General features: G+C 34.7%; 2 protein-coding genes across 3 annotated transcripts; both read left to right on the top strand.

The window, feature by feature from the left end:
- Window positions 1–1,855: 1,855 nt before the first annotated feature.
- Window positions 1,856–6,553, top strand: LOC108197055 (uncharacterized). Its single transcript, XM_017364533.2, has 9 exons — window positions 1,856–2,126; window positions 2,212–2,429; window positions 3,027–3,141; window positions 3,300–3,389; window positions 3,577–3,750; window positions 3,844–3,963; window positions 5,376–5,486; window positions 6,059–6,140; window positions 6,241–6,553. Exons 1-9 carry the CDS (start codon window positions 2,001–2,003, stop codon window positions 6,303–6,305), a joined length of 1,101 nt encoding a protein of 366 aa, XP_017220022.1. The 5' UTR covers window positions 1,856–2,000; the 3' UTR covers window positions 6,306–6,553.
- A 2,048-nt stretch (window positions 6,554–8,601) lies between these two features.
- Window positions 8,602–15,800, top strand: LOC108199766 (probable methyltransferase PMT5). 2 transcript variants are annotated; one of them, XM_017367732.2, is made up of 10 exons: window positions 8,602–8,893; window positions 9,007–9,852; window positions 9,990–10,125; window positions 10,315–10,555; window positions 13,285–13,483; window positions 13,685–13,845; window positions 13,988–14,291; window positions 14,576–14,708; window positions 14,937–15,139; window positions 15,446–15,800. In XM_017367732.2, exons 2-9 carry the CDS (start codon window positions 9,350–9,352, stop codon window positions 15,084–15,086), a joined length of 1,827 nt encoding a protein of 608 aa, XP_017223221.1. In that variant the 5' UTR covers window positions 8,602–8,893; window positions 9,007–9,349; the 3' UTR covers window positions 15,087–15,139; window positions 15,446–15,800. The 2 variants fall into 2 exon arrangements, with proteins under 2 accessions (XP_017223221.1, XP_017223220.1); XM_017367731.2 differs by having other exon boundaries at window positions 8,603–8,893; window positions 15,441–15,800.
- The last annotated feature ends 467 nt before the right edge of the window (window positions 15,801–16,267 follow it).

The raw sequence follows: 16,267 nt of genomic DNA, 5'->3' as shown, positions 1-16,267 counted from the left end.
TCTTTTTCCCTGTTTGTTGGGAACCTCGCTCTGATACCAATTGTTATTTTACACCAACTATGAGAAAGATTGTAGAAGGGGGGGGGGGTTGAATACAATCTTTTACAAATTTAAAAGATTCAAGAATAATACACTAAGAACACAGTAAACAGAAAAACACCAAGTATTAAAAATACGGGTGGATTGAATGATCCACCCGTGAGATTTTATATAGAAGAATCTGTGGATTGTTTACAATTCGCACAGCTGCTGGTTCATCACTCAAACAAGTTCTAACTCTCAGATTTTTCTCTCAAGTAATTTGAACAAGTTCAACTGATGCTACTAACTTGGTTATATACTCCAAGTTTTACAAAGCTTTTAGCTAGATTACAAAATGCACTCTAATCTAAAAACAATGCTGCACAACTTTGTCTTATGCATGCTTTCTGAGATGTCTTCATCTTTGACCATCATCTTGATTTGATCCAGATTGCACTGCATGAGATAAGTATGTTTCTGCTTCTTCTTTATTTTCCTAATTAGGCTTCCATGTCTATTTTAGTGTAATTCGATCCATGTGATTTGTCAGACTTAAGCTCTAGTCACTTTCAACTGCTCTTTGCTTCATCAGTTGAAAGTTCTGGTTTCTTTCAACTGCTCTTGACTTTATCAGTTGAATGCCCGGCTCATCAGTTGAATGAATTACAAACTCCATCAGTTGAATGTTGTTCCAGTCTTATCAGTTGAATTTCTCAGCATCATCAGTTGAACACTTTGTCTTCAGTTGAATGCTTGATTTTCATCAGTTGAAACATCATCCAGTCTTTATCAGTTGAACAGTTACATCTCATCAGTTGAATATCCTTCACTTAGATAAAATTACATGGCATTGGATATTTACAATTAGCCATCCTATTCTACCCATCCGTTGATAATTCCCAAAGACAAGAAATGTAACAATTACAACTGAAATTTGATAAAGATTCTAAGTAAGACATGTTACAAAATGTTTATGTTATCATCAAAAATTATTGATTCCTAACAATATTCCAGAGTATTACCTTACCTTTAGAATTCTTAAACTTTACTTTTTTGAATTATAATTATATTTTATATCTGAAATTTAAGAAAAATTAGAAAACTGAATCGAACAATTCTAGAGAAATTAGAAGACTGAATCGAAAATTTTAATAAAGTAAGACAATAAATTTTATAACTTTTAAAAATAAGAATTGTACTTTTTTTTAATTATACTAAACCAACCATCAAATGGTACATAAATGATCATTGTGGGTATGAGTCGGATTTATGACGCCAGTGGCTATGGTATTGGTTGGTTTTCCGGTCTTTTTCGCGTTCTTGTATGCTTACTGCCTTAAAACATTGAACTTCCAGACAAAGTAGAGGACTGAAGATTAGAGGAGGTTTGAGAGTGTAAAGAAGAATGCTACTAATGGTAAGAAAGATTATAACAGGGATGAGGGTGTGGAGAGAAGGAGGGCAAGAGCAAGTACATTACAGATTTTAAATATAAATTATATTTTATCTATGATCGTTTTTTTTAAAACAATTTATGATTGTTAGTTTGAATAAATATAATCTTATTGCTTTTAAGATTTGTAAATAAGAAAATAATCGTATTATCTTTAGAATCAGATAAGAAAAGAGTCCTATTACCTTTAGAATTCTTGAACCTGATTTTTTGAATTATAATTATATTTTTTATCCGAAATTTAAGAAAAATCAGAAGACTGAATGGAACAATTCTAGAGACGCCCGCATCCTCCTTTATATATATATATTGATGATTGATGATTGATATATTGATGATTGATTGAAGTTAAGTATAGGTGATAAATAATTTTGTTATATTATATATGTTGATTTTTTTTAATATTTACGGTTTAGAAGCTGGGTTTGTAATCCCGTCCAAACACCCATATATGTCTTGTAATTACTTTGTTTTTTAGGTTTGAATCCGCAAAAGAGCAGTCCAAAAGCCCAATACAGCAGAGTCTATGAAAATGGAGGAAGAAGACGAAGAGCCTCCACTTGCCATCCAAATCAACCAAACCCCCCTCTCCCACCACTCCACCGTCGGCGTCACCGTCATCACCGGCTATCTCGGCGCCGGAAAATCCACCGTAAGCATACACCCACACACCCAGATATGTATTCTCATAATTTCTGTAATCATGAAGATGCTTATAATTGTTATGATTACTGCAGTTAGTTAACTATATATTAAACACCCAACATGGGAAGAGAATTGCTGTGATATTAAACGAGTTTGGAGAGGAGATTGGAGTGGAAAGGGCGATGATTAATCAAGGAGATGGTGGTGCACTTGTCGAAGAATGGGTCGAGTTAGCTAATGGCTGCATCTGTTGTACTGTTAAACATAGTCTTGTTCAAGCTTTGGAGCAGCTTGTTGACAGAAAAGAAAGGTTGCCCTTTGAATCATTTCTCGTATTTACTTGAAATGTTATATACTGCTCCGAACCAACTTGACAGGGCGTAAATCTTACATTACCTGCAGATATTTGTGTGTGATTAGTGACATATTGCCAATGTTAAACTCTGATAAGGATAGGAAAACTGTATTAGAGGTTTTGTACGGTTCTGACTCAAAAGAGGTCCTCTTTTTTTAAAAAAAATAAATTAATAAACAAAGCCCGAATCTAACTGATACTGTATTATAGCTTGTAATTATGTCATGCCCTCGTTTGTTAGAGAATTGGATTTATTTTTTAAGCCTTTAATTTTACTAAAAGCGCCTACTATTTAGCTATATGAAGAAAATATGAATTCCTAATCTCTAAAATTTTGGCATTTGATACAATTTTCAAAGAATGCGTACATAAGAAATGTAAGTACTATATAAGACATTTTGCACACTTGTAAGTGTTCATTTTCAGTGTTCTTTGAGGATTATAGCTGCAATATGTTGTATATGATTTTCTCTGCACGTTTTTAGTTATGCATATTAGTATTCAGACAAGATTATAAGAATTAGTAGTTTTATGAATTATCTTCTTCTGTAGACTTGATCATATATTGCTAGAAACCACTGGGTTGGCAAACCCTGCTCCTCTTGCATCTGTTCTCTGGCTAGATGATCAGCTGGAATCAGCAGTTAAGCTTGACTCTATCATCACTGTGAGTATATAAGCTCATCTGCCATTATAAATAGTTCTGTTAATTGCGGTCAATTGTCTATTGGTGCATAGGACAATATGTTTTCAGTTGTGCTATATATCTTTTTGTAGTTTGTCAGGCTTCTGATTTTTTTTTCCCCCTAATTAAATTGTGAGTAGGTTGTAGATGCCCAAAACCTTCGTTATCAGCTCCAAAGAAATAGTGACTCGTCCTCCTTTCCTGAAGCATTTTTGCAAATTGTTTTTGCGGTAATGTCTTATTATTTGGTTCTCATTAGTAATTTGTGGATATTGCTTAGCAAAATATGTCATGTTCAATACTATAGTAAACTTTTGTGATCAACCCCTGCTTATTGCTAACCTCGTCATGTATAAAAGGATCTTTAATGGGTTTTGTTCATTTCATATTCTCATAATTGTTGCCAATCTGCTGTAGGATGTTGTAATTCTAAACAAGGTTGATTTGGTCTCTCCAGATGGTTCAGAATGTGTTTTAGATGAACTGGAGAAAGAGATACATACCATTAATTCTCTAGCTCATATAATTCGGTCAGTCAGATGTCAAGTTGATTTGTCGAATATCTTAGACTGTCATGCCTATGATGCTTCGGTGAGTATGACTTGTAAATATTCTTTGTTCTGTGTTATTCTATTAAGGTGTTTTGGGTGATATAACACAAGATAGTATTCTGATCTTCTCCAGCATGCTACTCATTTGGAAGCCCTATTGGAAGAACATAAATCTCTAACCACCAAAGATCTACATGATAGTGGTGTGAGAACCTTGTGCATATGTGAACCTCATGAGATTGACTTAGACAAGGTACTAGTAAATTGATTTTAACTTCTGCATGTCACTGGAAATGGCTAGTAGCAATAATTTTAGTGACAGTTTTATCACTGGTGTTCAATTTCTTAAGGGTATCTTCAATCATAGTTATTGTAGTCATATTCAGATAACACTGGTAGAAATTTCAAAACATGATTTTCTTTAAGATTAAGGTTGTGAGGATATTTTTGATTGTGTCTCATGTATATAGAGTGCTGCCCATATCATGTTGAGAGCATGTTCATCTGTATAAATTACACTCTCTTTCTTTTCATTAGAAATATCTTAGGGCAAGGAATGGTTTTAAAGATACTGTACATTTAATAACTATGTATGTATAAACTTTTCATTTAAGCTTTTGGGCAGAATCAATTAAGGTAGGGAAAATTAAATTGGAGGTCCCTCAACTATTGACGTTTTATTGTCTAGGTCCCTGAACTAAAGATTCCGTATTTCAGGTCACTTAACTTTTTTGTTTTCTGATCTAAGTCCTTCCGTCAAAAAGATTCTAACAGTGTTAACTAGGGTTCTTGAGTTTCATACAGATCAAAGCAATTTTGAAGGTGTTAGTGATATCCAAATTCAAAGTTCAAGTAGTCAAATTGAAGCTTGAGTCGCTGGCGACACTCATATGTCACCAATTTTCAAAAATTATGTTCAATTTAAAATTTTATAAATTTAGGTCACTAAATTCGATAAAGAACCCTAAATTTATGGTCAAATTTGGGGTTTTTTAAAATTAAATCTAATTTGTGAAAATTGTTGTCATATGAGTGTCGCTAGTGATTCAAGCTTCAATTTGACTATTTGAACTTTGAGTTTGGATATCACTAACACCTTCAAAATTGCTTTGATCTGTATGAAACTCAAGAACCCTAGTTAACACCGTTAGAATCTTTTTGACGGAAGGACTTAGATCAGAAAATAGAAAAGTTAAGTGACCTGAAATACGGAATCTTTAGTTCAGGGACCTAGACAATAAAACGTCAATAGTTCAAGGACCTATAAATTAATTTGCCCATTAAGGTAATAATGAGATTTGTACTTTTGTTGCATCACTGCCTATCCACTATCCAGAATGCATAATCTTTTTCATTTACACATAACACACCTTTTGCCAATATTTTCAATTGCCTATATTAAGGGTTTACACACTCATTAGGCAGGAAGTACTTATATCTGGGAAAAAGTACATAATTACATTTTCTATTTCTAGAATTAAGTACTTGGCGGGTGTTTGACATTCTTTTATTCGGTAAAATTAAGTACTTATTTTCAGGGAATTTTTTTCTTACTTACTTTTCTCTAGAATAAAAAGACTTATTTCTGAAAAATAATGCTAGTCGATGGGGCCATTATATCTTGAAATCTGTTGTGTATCTGAGATTCTGTGTTTGCAAGTGAAGGTCCGTCTGTGGCTTGAGGATATTCTTTGGGAAAAAAAGTATTGCATGGATGTCTACCGTTGTAAAGGTGTTTTGAGAATTTCAAACTCAGATCAGCTTCACACTCTTCAGGTAAAGTTTCTACATAATATCAAAGATATTTTAAGTGCCCCCACTCCATCCTCCCCCATGTAGTTCCAGTGTTGTTGATTAAACAAAGCTATGATCATATGTTTTAAAGATAGATGGTTTCTTTACTAGTAAATCAACCTTAGTCATTTATCCCTTGTGTGTATGTTATCATTGAGAACATGCCTATGCGGCTAACCTATAGTGAGGCAAATGACTGATCCATGCATGTCCATTTCAGTTTTTAAATGTTATTTGAATGTTTGTTTTGATGTGCTTAAGTTTACTCTAAAGTAGGAACTCCAAATTGGTATTATGGTCCTACCAGAGTCCAATAGGTTTGCCCCATATACCATGTCATTGAGGCGATAAGAAAACACATGCATTCTACCTGAATAAATGGCTAAAATCTTTTTGGTTTGTCACCTCTCTTTCCCATGCTTCTATGGTATGGTTATCTGTTACCTTTCTTTATTCTTTTCAGTTTAAATCCATTGATTATTCGAAACATTTTCTCCAATGTACTTGGTACACAGTACATGCCAAATAAATAAGTTTTTTTTTTTGTTGTCCAGGCTGTCAGGGAAATATATGAGATTGTTCCCGCACGCAACTGGAGGTCAGAAGAAATTCAAATGAACAAGATAGTTTTCATAGGTAGAAGCTTGTGTATATTACAGACACCCCCTCTCCCACACACACACACGAACGAATCAATCAGTCATGATACATACATATATTGTGATTTTGTTTGTAGGTCATTCACTGAATGAGGAAATTCTGCTTAAATCGTTTAGAGACTGTACACTGGCAACTTCATGAATCTAGTTTTCTGCATAGTTGCCATGGTTCCGCAACTCTGTCTTTTGATTTAGCAACATAGTTTCTCCTTGTACTGGATGGAAAGATTGAAGAGGAAGTCTTTGTAGGAGAGGTTTTATTACAAATAGTATAGATGCAAATCTACTTTGTAATTGTTTTTATATATTTCAAATTTGTACAACGGTGTTGTTTTTACCCTTTTCTTGAGTTTCAGGGGATATTCCATTTGAATATCAAGTTACCGATAATGCAAAGAGTACAGGAGTCAAGTTTGTCCATGTTAGATCGGGATCCCCAACAATCCCGTGCTGGGGACTTTTAAGCCCGGATTATAACTTTCTTTAAGATGCCCAACACTTTTTAAACGCCGGATGAGTAAATTAATTATTCGTCCATTTAACCTTTTTTTTTAGCTAGACAACTGAAATGAGTATTTTATCCGTCCAATCCTTAAATGTTGTTTGTTTACTCGTCCAACCAACGGTTACAAATACGCCACATGTTAAAAAAAGGCTAGTGATGGTTGGAGACGAGGATCCCTATATATATTGTGAATAGCTGCTAAACCTAATCATGTTAGGAACTTTGAGGACTTTAATGTTTTAGGAGAGGAGACGATGACTTGACGACTACTAATCACAGTAGAAATAGTAAAACAGGACCAGTTGCGTACAAAGTTGATTCTACAAAGGCATATGATCAGGGGGATTGGGGCTTTGAGTAGTTAAATTTGGACTCTGATGTTTTATTAGTGAAAGGAACATCCTACCCCTATAGGCATGTAACATGAAATTGTAGTACGTCCAGCGAGAAGAAAATATAGTGATGATGGATTGATAGAAGATATAAAATTGGATAAAAAGCTTGATAGTAACGTCACACCCAACATCTCTATCACCAGAAGTGCCCTTCTTTGATTCTTTTTTATTGATTTCTCTTTTACATGGGGACGGGACTCGGCACGCATTCTAATGCTTTCGTAAAATGTAGTTTGATAAATTATTTTGATTTTTTTTCTTCTGAATAAAAGTTTGATGTTTATATTTTTATAAAAAAGAAAATTTTAAAAATGAGTTATAAAACTATATTTTATATGCGCTTAAAATGCGTGTCGAATAGTGTGGAAAAACTGTAAAGAAATGAGAGGGACAAAGTAACATATATGAAACAAATTAAAATTATAAATCATAGGATGAGAAACTGCTAGGCAGTAGGCACTCGCTGTATAAAACATAACAAGATAAAATAAAAAAACAAATAGCTTCTTCAATAATATAAGATGAACGGGTTTAGTTTTGAATATAAAAACAGGGTTGAAGTAAAGTGAAAAAATGAGATTAGTATGACAACGATTAAGTGTCGGTAGAAGACAAAGTAGGAATGTGATAAATGCGAGTTGGAGACTTGTGATTACTTGTACGTCTCTATTACAATCCATAAAAAGAAATTCTGTGACCCCGATTGGATTTCTCAGGTGCTTGGAGTTTCATTATCTTCGATTGTTACCGATTGATTCTGGCTTCAAGTTTTTCCGTTGAAGAAAATTCAATTTTACATTAAACAGATTATAGAATTTTCTTGACATATAAATTAATTTATTGAACGAAATACTTAACAAAAAAATATTGAAACCCATTCGGGACAACCCCAAACTGTCAATTTTTGTAACAATTTATCGAATTAGTTATGAACTTATTTCATAGCTCACAATTGATTATCTAATGATATAATATTTTTTTCATCATTTCGGATTTTAGGGTCCTTCTGATATTATTGTTATTTTTATTAAAGTACAAATAAATTGTTTTTTCTTGGGTAATATAAAACGGTTTTTCTATCGTGGGTCAATGGCACATTTTAATTATCAAATTTCATGTATTTAGCTGATATTCTGTATATTAATAATGGTGACCTGTTACATATACAAAAGCTCCACTAATCAAAATTAGTTAAATATATTAAATATAACGTTTAGCATATAAAAAACTCCACCAATCATTAAATACATCAAAATTAATTTAGGATATGTGCTAATGGACACACTCCCAAGGTAAAATATCGGTTGTGAGTTTTATAGAGAACATGTTCTTTTGTGTATTTTCACGTTAAATGACAAATATCATAAAAGAAAATATTGATATCATATAATTCAAAATAATAATTATATAATTTTTTTATTACAATTTAAAATATATAAATATCAGAAAAATTAGTTTAAGCTATTTCTAATTTCTACGAGAACAATTGGCTGCCGTTTTAACCAACACGACCGTCGAAACAGTTGCAGTAGTAATCCCAAGCAACCTAACCTAGTCCTAGTATTGTGTGTGTGTTTGGATCTAACTCAACTCAACTAACTCATGTGTCCAGTTACAAGCTCCAGAGCCACTCCCTTTCCAATTTTAGAACTCATAGTTTAACGAATAACCGGATTTACTGGCACCCAATATAGCTATAACCAACCCCTCTCTCTCTCTCTCTCTCTCCCTCTCTCCCTCTCTCTCTCTCTCTCTCCTGTTCATCTATCACAACCAACTCCATTCCCTCTTCTGTACATACATTGTCTCTTCCATCAACCACCCACCTGGGTATGCTTACTTTTTTATAACCCTTTTTTTATTTCTCACTTTTCACTCTTACCCCTTTCTATCATCTCTTTGATTACATCTTACACTGATTTTTCATTGTTTTTTTGGTGCAGATCATTCACATTTCTGGTAAAACTCAAACCCTTCTTTTTGTACAATTTGGAATCAAATGCAGTACTGATCTGTCCAGATAATTCTTGGGTTATGAAAAAGATTGTTTTTTTTGGATGATAGGATCTGAATTTGGTTGTTTCAGTTATTGAAATTGGATGCTTGCTTGATCAGTTTCTATTTCATAATTTAGTTGGGGGATGATTAGTAGGTTTCCTGATTACAACTTGTTTTAATGCTTATGGAAGTGAGCATATATGTTATGATTGGTTATGGTTTTAATGCTTTCTGGAAATTTAGGGTCAAAAGGTAGTGTTTCTCTTGGAGGGCTTGTTGAGTTTGGATATGAGAGGCCCCTGGTTCAAGAGACTCTTAAGAGTTTCTGGTCCTAGACCCTTTTTAATCTTATGTCTTGTTTCTGCTTTTATACTTATTGCATTATTGGGGCCTTCGGCTTCTGGGGACTTTGGGCGTGTTAATTCTACTGCAAGACCAGATATTTACTCCGGTTATAGAAGATTAAAGGAGCAAGCAACTAGCGATTATTTGGAACTAAGGTCTCTTTCATTAGGAGCTAATCGTCTCAAAGACATTCCTCTTTGTAATAAGGAAAGAGAGAATTTTGTTCCCTGCTATAATGTGTCGAGAAATTTATTATTGGGTTTTAAAGACGGGGAGGAGTTTGATCGTCATTGTGGTGTATCGGATGATCGCCAAAACTGTTTGATTCGTCCTCCAAATAACTATAAGGCTCCCTTAAGTTGGCCAGCTGGCAGAGATATTATATGGAGTGCCAATGTGAAGATAACCAAAGATCAGTTTCTTTCTTCTGGAAGCATGACCAAAAGGTAACCTGAAGTGCCTTTGGTTGTTTTACTTGACTGTCTGAAATTGAATGATGACCGTATCCTGGCCAGTACAAACTTAGGATTTCAGGTTGCCTATAACACATTAGTCTTTACATTTTTTTCTTTTGTGCATTAAGGTTGATGTTGCTAGAGGAAAATCAAATCGCTTTCCACTCAGAAGATGGAGTTGTCTTTGATGGTGTTAAAGATTACTCACGCCAAATTGCAGAGATGATAGGCTTGGCGAGTGATGCCGAATTTCGTCAGGCTGGGGTAATTACTTCTTTCTCTTTGTAAATATTTCTTCATCTTCATAATAAAGATTGTAGAATATTAAATTTCCGACTTAAATTGCCTAATATAGTTAAGTTGTATAGCCTGGAGGCGTGACCTATCACTTATTTCTGGGACCATGGCGGAACTTTTTATATATGAATAGCCTTTTCTTGACATTTATCACAGGTTCACACTATATTAGACATCGGCTGCGGGTTTGGTAGCTTTGGAGCCCACTTGCTCTCACTTAAGTTGATGGCTGTCTGTATGGCAGCATATGAGTCAACTGGTAGCCAAGTTCAGTTGGCCCTCGAAAGAGGTCTTCCTGCTGTTATTGGAAACTTCATTTCCAAACAGCTTCCATTTCCATCTTTGTCGTATGACATGGTTCACTGTGCTCAGTGTGGCATTCTTTGGGAGGACAAAGGTATTGCTGTAGCTGTTATTGGGACTCTTATTCTGATTCTCTTATTCAGATGTATCATGCTTGGATTCACTTTGTTGCTGCAATACTAAGATTAGTTTCTGTTGCGTGTACTCGTTGCCTCTCTTTTTCCCTAATTTGTTTTGCTGGTGTGTCTTGTCTCTTTATTTTTTTTGAACACGGACTCCTTTTTACAAGCTACAACCTTTAGAAATTACTAAATTAGCTTTCCGACCCAACTGTAAACGACTTGTCCTTGACATTTTTGAGAACATATAATTATGCCTGTCTTTATGCCAAACACATTGTCTTTTTTTCAGTGCTCAGAGGGTTCCTTCATGAGCATGTAGCACCCATGAATCCATGACCCATGTGTACACACATCTCCCGGATGATAGAATTATGGAGTACTGTCTTCTGATAACTCTACCATTTAGGCATTTTGTAAGTGGTGACTGGTGACTTTTAGGGGATTTCCATTGAGACTTGGATCCACAGAACAAAATGCAAAACTAACAAATACATGCATAGTGACACATTATTTAAGTCTTTTGAAATCAATAATCTGATGCTATATATCTTTTAGTGCGTACAGTTAAGCCTCTTTGCTAGTATTCTGGAAAGAAGATTTTTGTTGAAAATTTAGGCTCATGTTTAGGAGACTTCTTGGTAAACATTGTACAACTTCAAATTTTTGGCGGGATATGCTTCTGAAAAGATCTCTTACTAAATTAGGAAGACAAAGACCAGTTTTAATAGTAGTCGATTATTTATAAAAATCTGGCAGTTTGTGGATAGTAGCAATATCCTCAATTATGCTCACAACTTCACAAGATCTCTCAATTCTACATATATTTAAGCTGAAATCTGTAGAAGTTATGGGATGTTGAGCGGAATATATAATAGGAATAATTCCCTGTGAGTTGCACAGCCTAGATATTTATAGATCATGGAATAGTTAGGGAGGTCTCTGTTGTCCGTATCATGTTCGTCATTGCTTAATATAGTAACCAGTGAGTTGATCTGACCAGGAGTTGACGAATATTTCTTCTTACAATTTAGGAAGCAACTACTTACTCATGCTTTGCAATTGCATAGATCTCGTGAATTAGTCGTAATTGATATATTAATAGATAAATTATTATAGAATTAAATAGATCTTTATCGGGTTTCACATCAAAGTGCCCACCGAACTCACCAAAAAGTGTCAAGTGACTACCCTATCTCCACGACAAGTCATTTAAACACTAAAATAGTAATATATATCACCTTCATCTGTTCTTTTAAAGCTTACAAATTTATTGATTGATTAATTATTATAAAATTAGATAGATATTTATCTCTATTTGTGATAATGGATGGTTATAACTTATAAGAAAGTAGGTATCAGTTGGGAGAATTTTCATTTCTATATCATTTACCTGGACTCTACATTTCTCTCAGACTCATGTCAAAAGGACCAGAGCCGACCGTCGGTATTACCTTAGTTATTTTTCTCATATTTATATTTATTACCTTTAATAATTTATCACTGTTGGATTTGGTAGTTTAAATTTGTCACTAAATTGGGATGGTAGTTTGTGATGGATGAAATACTAATGCTATTCCAATAAATTTGGTGTCTACATAAAAAGTGTATGTTATTAGCATCAGAGATTGAACTTAGTAATATTCGATAAGCTATGGACATAAGAAATTCACACGCTGAGTTCCTGTACTGGTGTCCAATATGCACGATTTGTATAAAAGTATGCTGAGTCTCCCTCAGTAAAAAAAATTTCTGAAAAGAATGTATAAATATTTAAAATTTTTGGATTTTCTAATAATTCTCAGTCAAGATCCATTTCTTGCCTTTTTGTAAACTTGTCCTGTCTCGGGTATCATAAGTTTTTTAATAGAACAAAACCGGATCTTCAGAATCTTCGCCTGTAGTTGGAATGATTTAGGATTTAGGGGCGAAGATACAGTCTGGAATCAAGCAGAAGTTGGTGTAGAAGGTTAAAAAGATCTTTGTCAGCTGTTTTAGTCTCCATTATTTATTTCAAGAGCTAAATTTGATGAATGGATGAATATCTGAGAATAACTGTGAGGACTTGAATAAATTTTTTACCCCAATTCTCTGTTGGAGATAGGTTGTAGTCGTCAATAACCTTCTTTCTACCCCTTTATTACTACCCTTTTGTAAACATGTTTCGCCTTGACTATGATAAGCTTGTTAATGAATAAATGCGAAACTTCTACTGGGCTACCGAGTTGCAGATGTGAGAGAAGAGAAAGGAAGAGAAAAGAAAGTTTAATTTTTTTTTCAAACGTGGTGCTCCCCGTGTTTTTTCAAGAAAGAAGAGAAAAGAGGCAGAGAGAAAATTTTCTTAACTTTCTCTCAATATTCATCTTTCCAAAAGTGGGATGATTGGGAGAGAAGCTCTCACACAAATCCCTACTTTTCAAAATTTCCTCTTCCTTTCAACAATAAACTCAGGAGCACGCTTAAGAAAGCTTTTTCAATTTCTTTTTGTTTTTCTTCTCTCACTTTCTCTTCTCTTTTTTTCTTTTATTCAACTAAAAACTTTGGAACACAGATGTCTGCCAGTTATATGAATATGTTGAGGTGAATATAGTATGGACTAGAGGAAGAAGTTGCTACTTCACGTGACTAAAATGAGATGAAGTAATCTTTTGCTCAACATTTTTCAATAATTATTTTATATTTGACGAGCCTTTTCTTTAATCAGATGGCATGTTCCTTATAGAAGTTGACCGCCTGTTAAAACCTGGAGGTTACTTTGTCTTGACGTCACCAGCAAACAGAGTACAAGGAGGTTCCATAAGACGAATTGAAGTGTTCACACAGAAACTTTGTTGGATTCTCTTAGCTCAGCAAGACGAGACTTTTGTCTGGCAGAAAACAGCAGATGCTCAATGCTATAGTAGGTGAGGCTACTAATGATCTTATACTCTTGTCATGAAGTTACATATATGCATAGCCAATGTTAAAATTGATGTTCGACTTTTGTTCAATATAGAGTCCTTACTGCAATCACTATTTCTTCGGAAGTTTCTTAAGCTTATCCAAACATCTACGTTTGTTAAGATTCAAGAAAAATAATCTAAAATGCTTTCAACCCACTGTAGCAAGCAGGATGCTCTAACTTCTTGTCAAGAAAAACGCGAAATCCAATCGTATTACCCGCCACTAGCATATTGCATAAGTGGGACTACTAGTCAGCGTTGGATTCCGATTCAGAATCGATCTTCTAGCTTCCCTCTGAGCTCTACTGAAGTTGAAGTTCATGGTAACTACTGTTCAATTTCAGCCTTATACTTGTTTGATTTTTGTTTCTCAGTTCTGTGTAATGTACGTACGATGCATCCAAACTTTTCTTATCAAGTAATCCTCAATTGCGTCATTTTATTAATTATCTTCTACTATTGTAGGCGTGCTTCATGAAGAATACCTTGAAGACTTGGATTATTGGAAATCAGTGCTAAAAAATTACTGGTCTTTGCTTACACCCTTGATATTCTCCGATCATCCTAAGAGGCCAGGCGAAGAAGATCCATTGCCTCCCTATAACATGATAAGGAATGTGTTAGACATGAATGCTCATTATGGAGGTCTAAATGCCGCATTTCTTGAAGCTAGAAAGTCGGCATGGGTGATGAATGTTGTTCCTATCAGGGAACGTAATACACTTCCACTTATAACTGATCAAGGCTTTGCTGGTGTATATCATGACTGGTAATAGCCTCGATTCCCTTTTACATTTTGAATTCAAGATCTTATGTTAGTGTACTTGAATGCTGATGACCAGGGTTTTTTTTGTCAATATAATTAAAAGAATCCATGCTCCTCTTTGTAGTATTAGTCAGAAATATCCATTTTACCCTTATAAAATGAATATCTTAACTTTATGATTCAGTCTTTGCGTTTCCATTATATATGTGCATTTTCCATTGTAATCCTTATTTTATTGGTTTTTGTAAAATCTTAACCTGGACTGTTTTTGCTATTAACTACCACAGGTGTGAGCCCTTTCCAACCTATCCACGGACATATGACTTGCTCCATGCGAATGGACTCCTCTCACACCTTGAGTCGGAAAGTTGCAGTTTGACAGACCTACTCTTTGAGATGGACCGTATACTGCGACCTGAAGTAATTTCCTTCTCATCCTTCATTTAGTCTGTCAATAATATTCGGCGTGTTAAAGTAAAATGTTGGCTCCTAGAACTATTTTATGCTATGATGGTCCTTTTCTTATTTCTCAATGAAACAGCTTTATCAAGGGGCATAATATATGATGATTTGCTTCTGACATCTTTCTTGCTTGTTATTCCAACGCATATGACATCTTCTGACTATTTGAGAATCATTTATTGGCAGGGGTGGATAGTTCTTTCGGATAAATTGGGACCTATAGAGAAGGCTCGCATGCTTGCTACAGAAATACGCTGGGAGGCAAGGGTGATCGATCTTCAGAATGGCAGCGACCAACGCCTCCTTGTTTGCCAGAAGCCATTTGTGAGGAAATAATTGTTCAATCTAAGGAAGGTGCACTTCCTACAGCTCCTTCAGTTCTTTCCCTGGTAAGTATTACTTCAGTCCACGCTCTTCAGCTTATGATTAGTACTGTAGCTTCAGTGGGTCGTTGCAAATGTCTCTTGTTCCTTTTAGAGTATATATCTGTGCCTAGGTCCATTATACATTGGTTCTGAGTCTTCTGAGACTCCACATTTATTAATATGATAAATAGAGGTTTACTGATTAAGAATGAGATTTGCACACAGTTGCTTTCGGTTCAATAAAAACTGTACTATCCTTTCAAATGTGGTAAATTTTATGTGTGAAGCAATGAAGTCTGAATTGTCTCCTTTTCATGACTTGAAGCCAAGTGTGGAAGCTGGGCTAGTTATGGGATAGCTAAACGCCTGACTATCCGAAAGTTCATATGTGAGCGTATGCTGGATATGACACTCAGCAATATTGAAATTCTTCAAGGCACAGGTGGGATCTATAATGACATAGTGTATAATAATTACTGAACAACAAAGTCTGGTTTGCCAGTAGATCATTTTTTTGCACAGGCCCGCCATGATCTTTCAACACAAGGTTTTGCATATATTACAATTTGAAATAGAAGTTTGTGAGAATCTTAGTATAGGGACAGTTTTGCTTCAGATATCGCTGCAAATAATTCTCCTCTAGAGGACTTTGTAGCAGTTTCTTTTATCCATCCATTTTCCGCAACTTCGTTTTACGGTTTTACATTGTTGATAGTTCTGTTGTTCCAAGTTGCTTTTTGTACCAAAAATATTATTCCCATTGAACAAGGTGTCCATCAAAGGGAAGTATGGAAAGTTCTCTGATCCTGCGAGATTAAGCATTTATCAAGGAACACAGGCTTTTTAAAATAAGGGATGCTGATACATCATCTACATTCTGATAATTCAAATAATAGTTTAGCACATAACTAGAAACAGACCACTACAAGTATTATAGGTATATGTTTAAATGTTAAAGGAATTATCTGAACTCAAATTTTGAGATGATAACCCCAGCATGTAACATCTGAAGCCTGTTGCTATTGCCTATTAGCACAGTGGAGGATGCTCAGACTCTTTTAAAAGGATCCAACAAGACATATCTTGGTGTCTGATCCTTTAAACTCTAAAATCCGGACTCAGGGACACGTCTAATCTGACCCGTTAAACTCT

This window comes from Daucus carota, chromosome 8 (assembly GCF_001625215.2).
Source record: "Daucus carota subsp. sativus chromosome 8, DH1 v3.0, whole genome shotgun sequence".
In the NCBI taxonomy this organism is placed as follows: Eukaryota; Viridiplantae; Streptophyta; class Magnoliopsida; order Apiales; family Apiaceae; genus Daucus; species Daucus carota.
This window is presented reverse-complemented; position numbering and strand designations above follow the sequence as displayed.

Bases quoted from the DNA above. Each gene is read 5' to 3' on its own strand.
- LOC108199766 (XM_017367732.2), top strand. From the start codon at position 9,350: ATGAGAGGCCCCTGGTTCAAGAGACTCTTAAGAGTTTCTGGTCCTAGA. The intron at 13,484-13,684 runs GTGAGGCTACTA...AACCCACTGTAG, and splicing joins GATGCTCAATGCTATAGTAG to CAAGCAGGATGCTCTAACTT. The intron at 14,709-14,936 runs GTAATTTCCTTC...ATTTATTGGCAG, and splicing joins ACCGTATACTGCGACCTGAA to GGGTGGATAGTTCTTTCGGA.
- LOC108197055 (XM_017364533.2), top strand. From the start codon at position 2,001: ATGAAAATGGAGGAAGAAGACGAAGAGCCTCCACTTGCCATCCAAATC. The intron at 3,390-3,576 runs GTAATGTCTTAT...AATCTGCTGTAG, and splicing joins TTTTGCAAATTGTTTTTGCG to GATGTTGTAATTCTAAACAA. The intron at 3,964-5,375 runs GTACTAGTAAAT...TTGCAAGTGAAG, and splicing joins ATGAGATTGACTTAGACAAG to GTCCGTCTGTGGCTTGAGGA.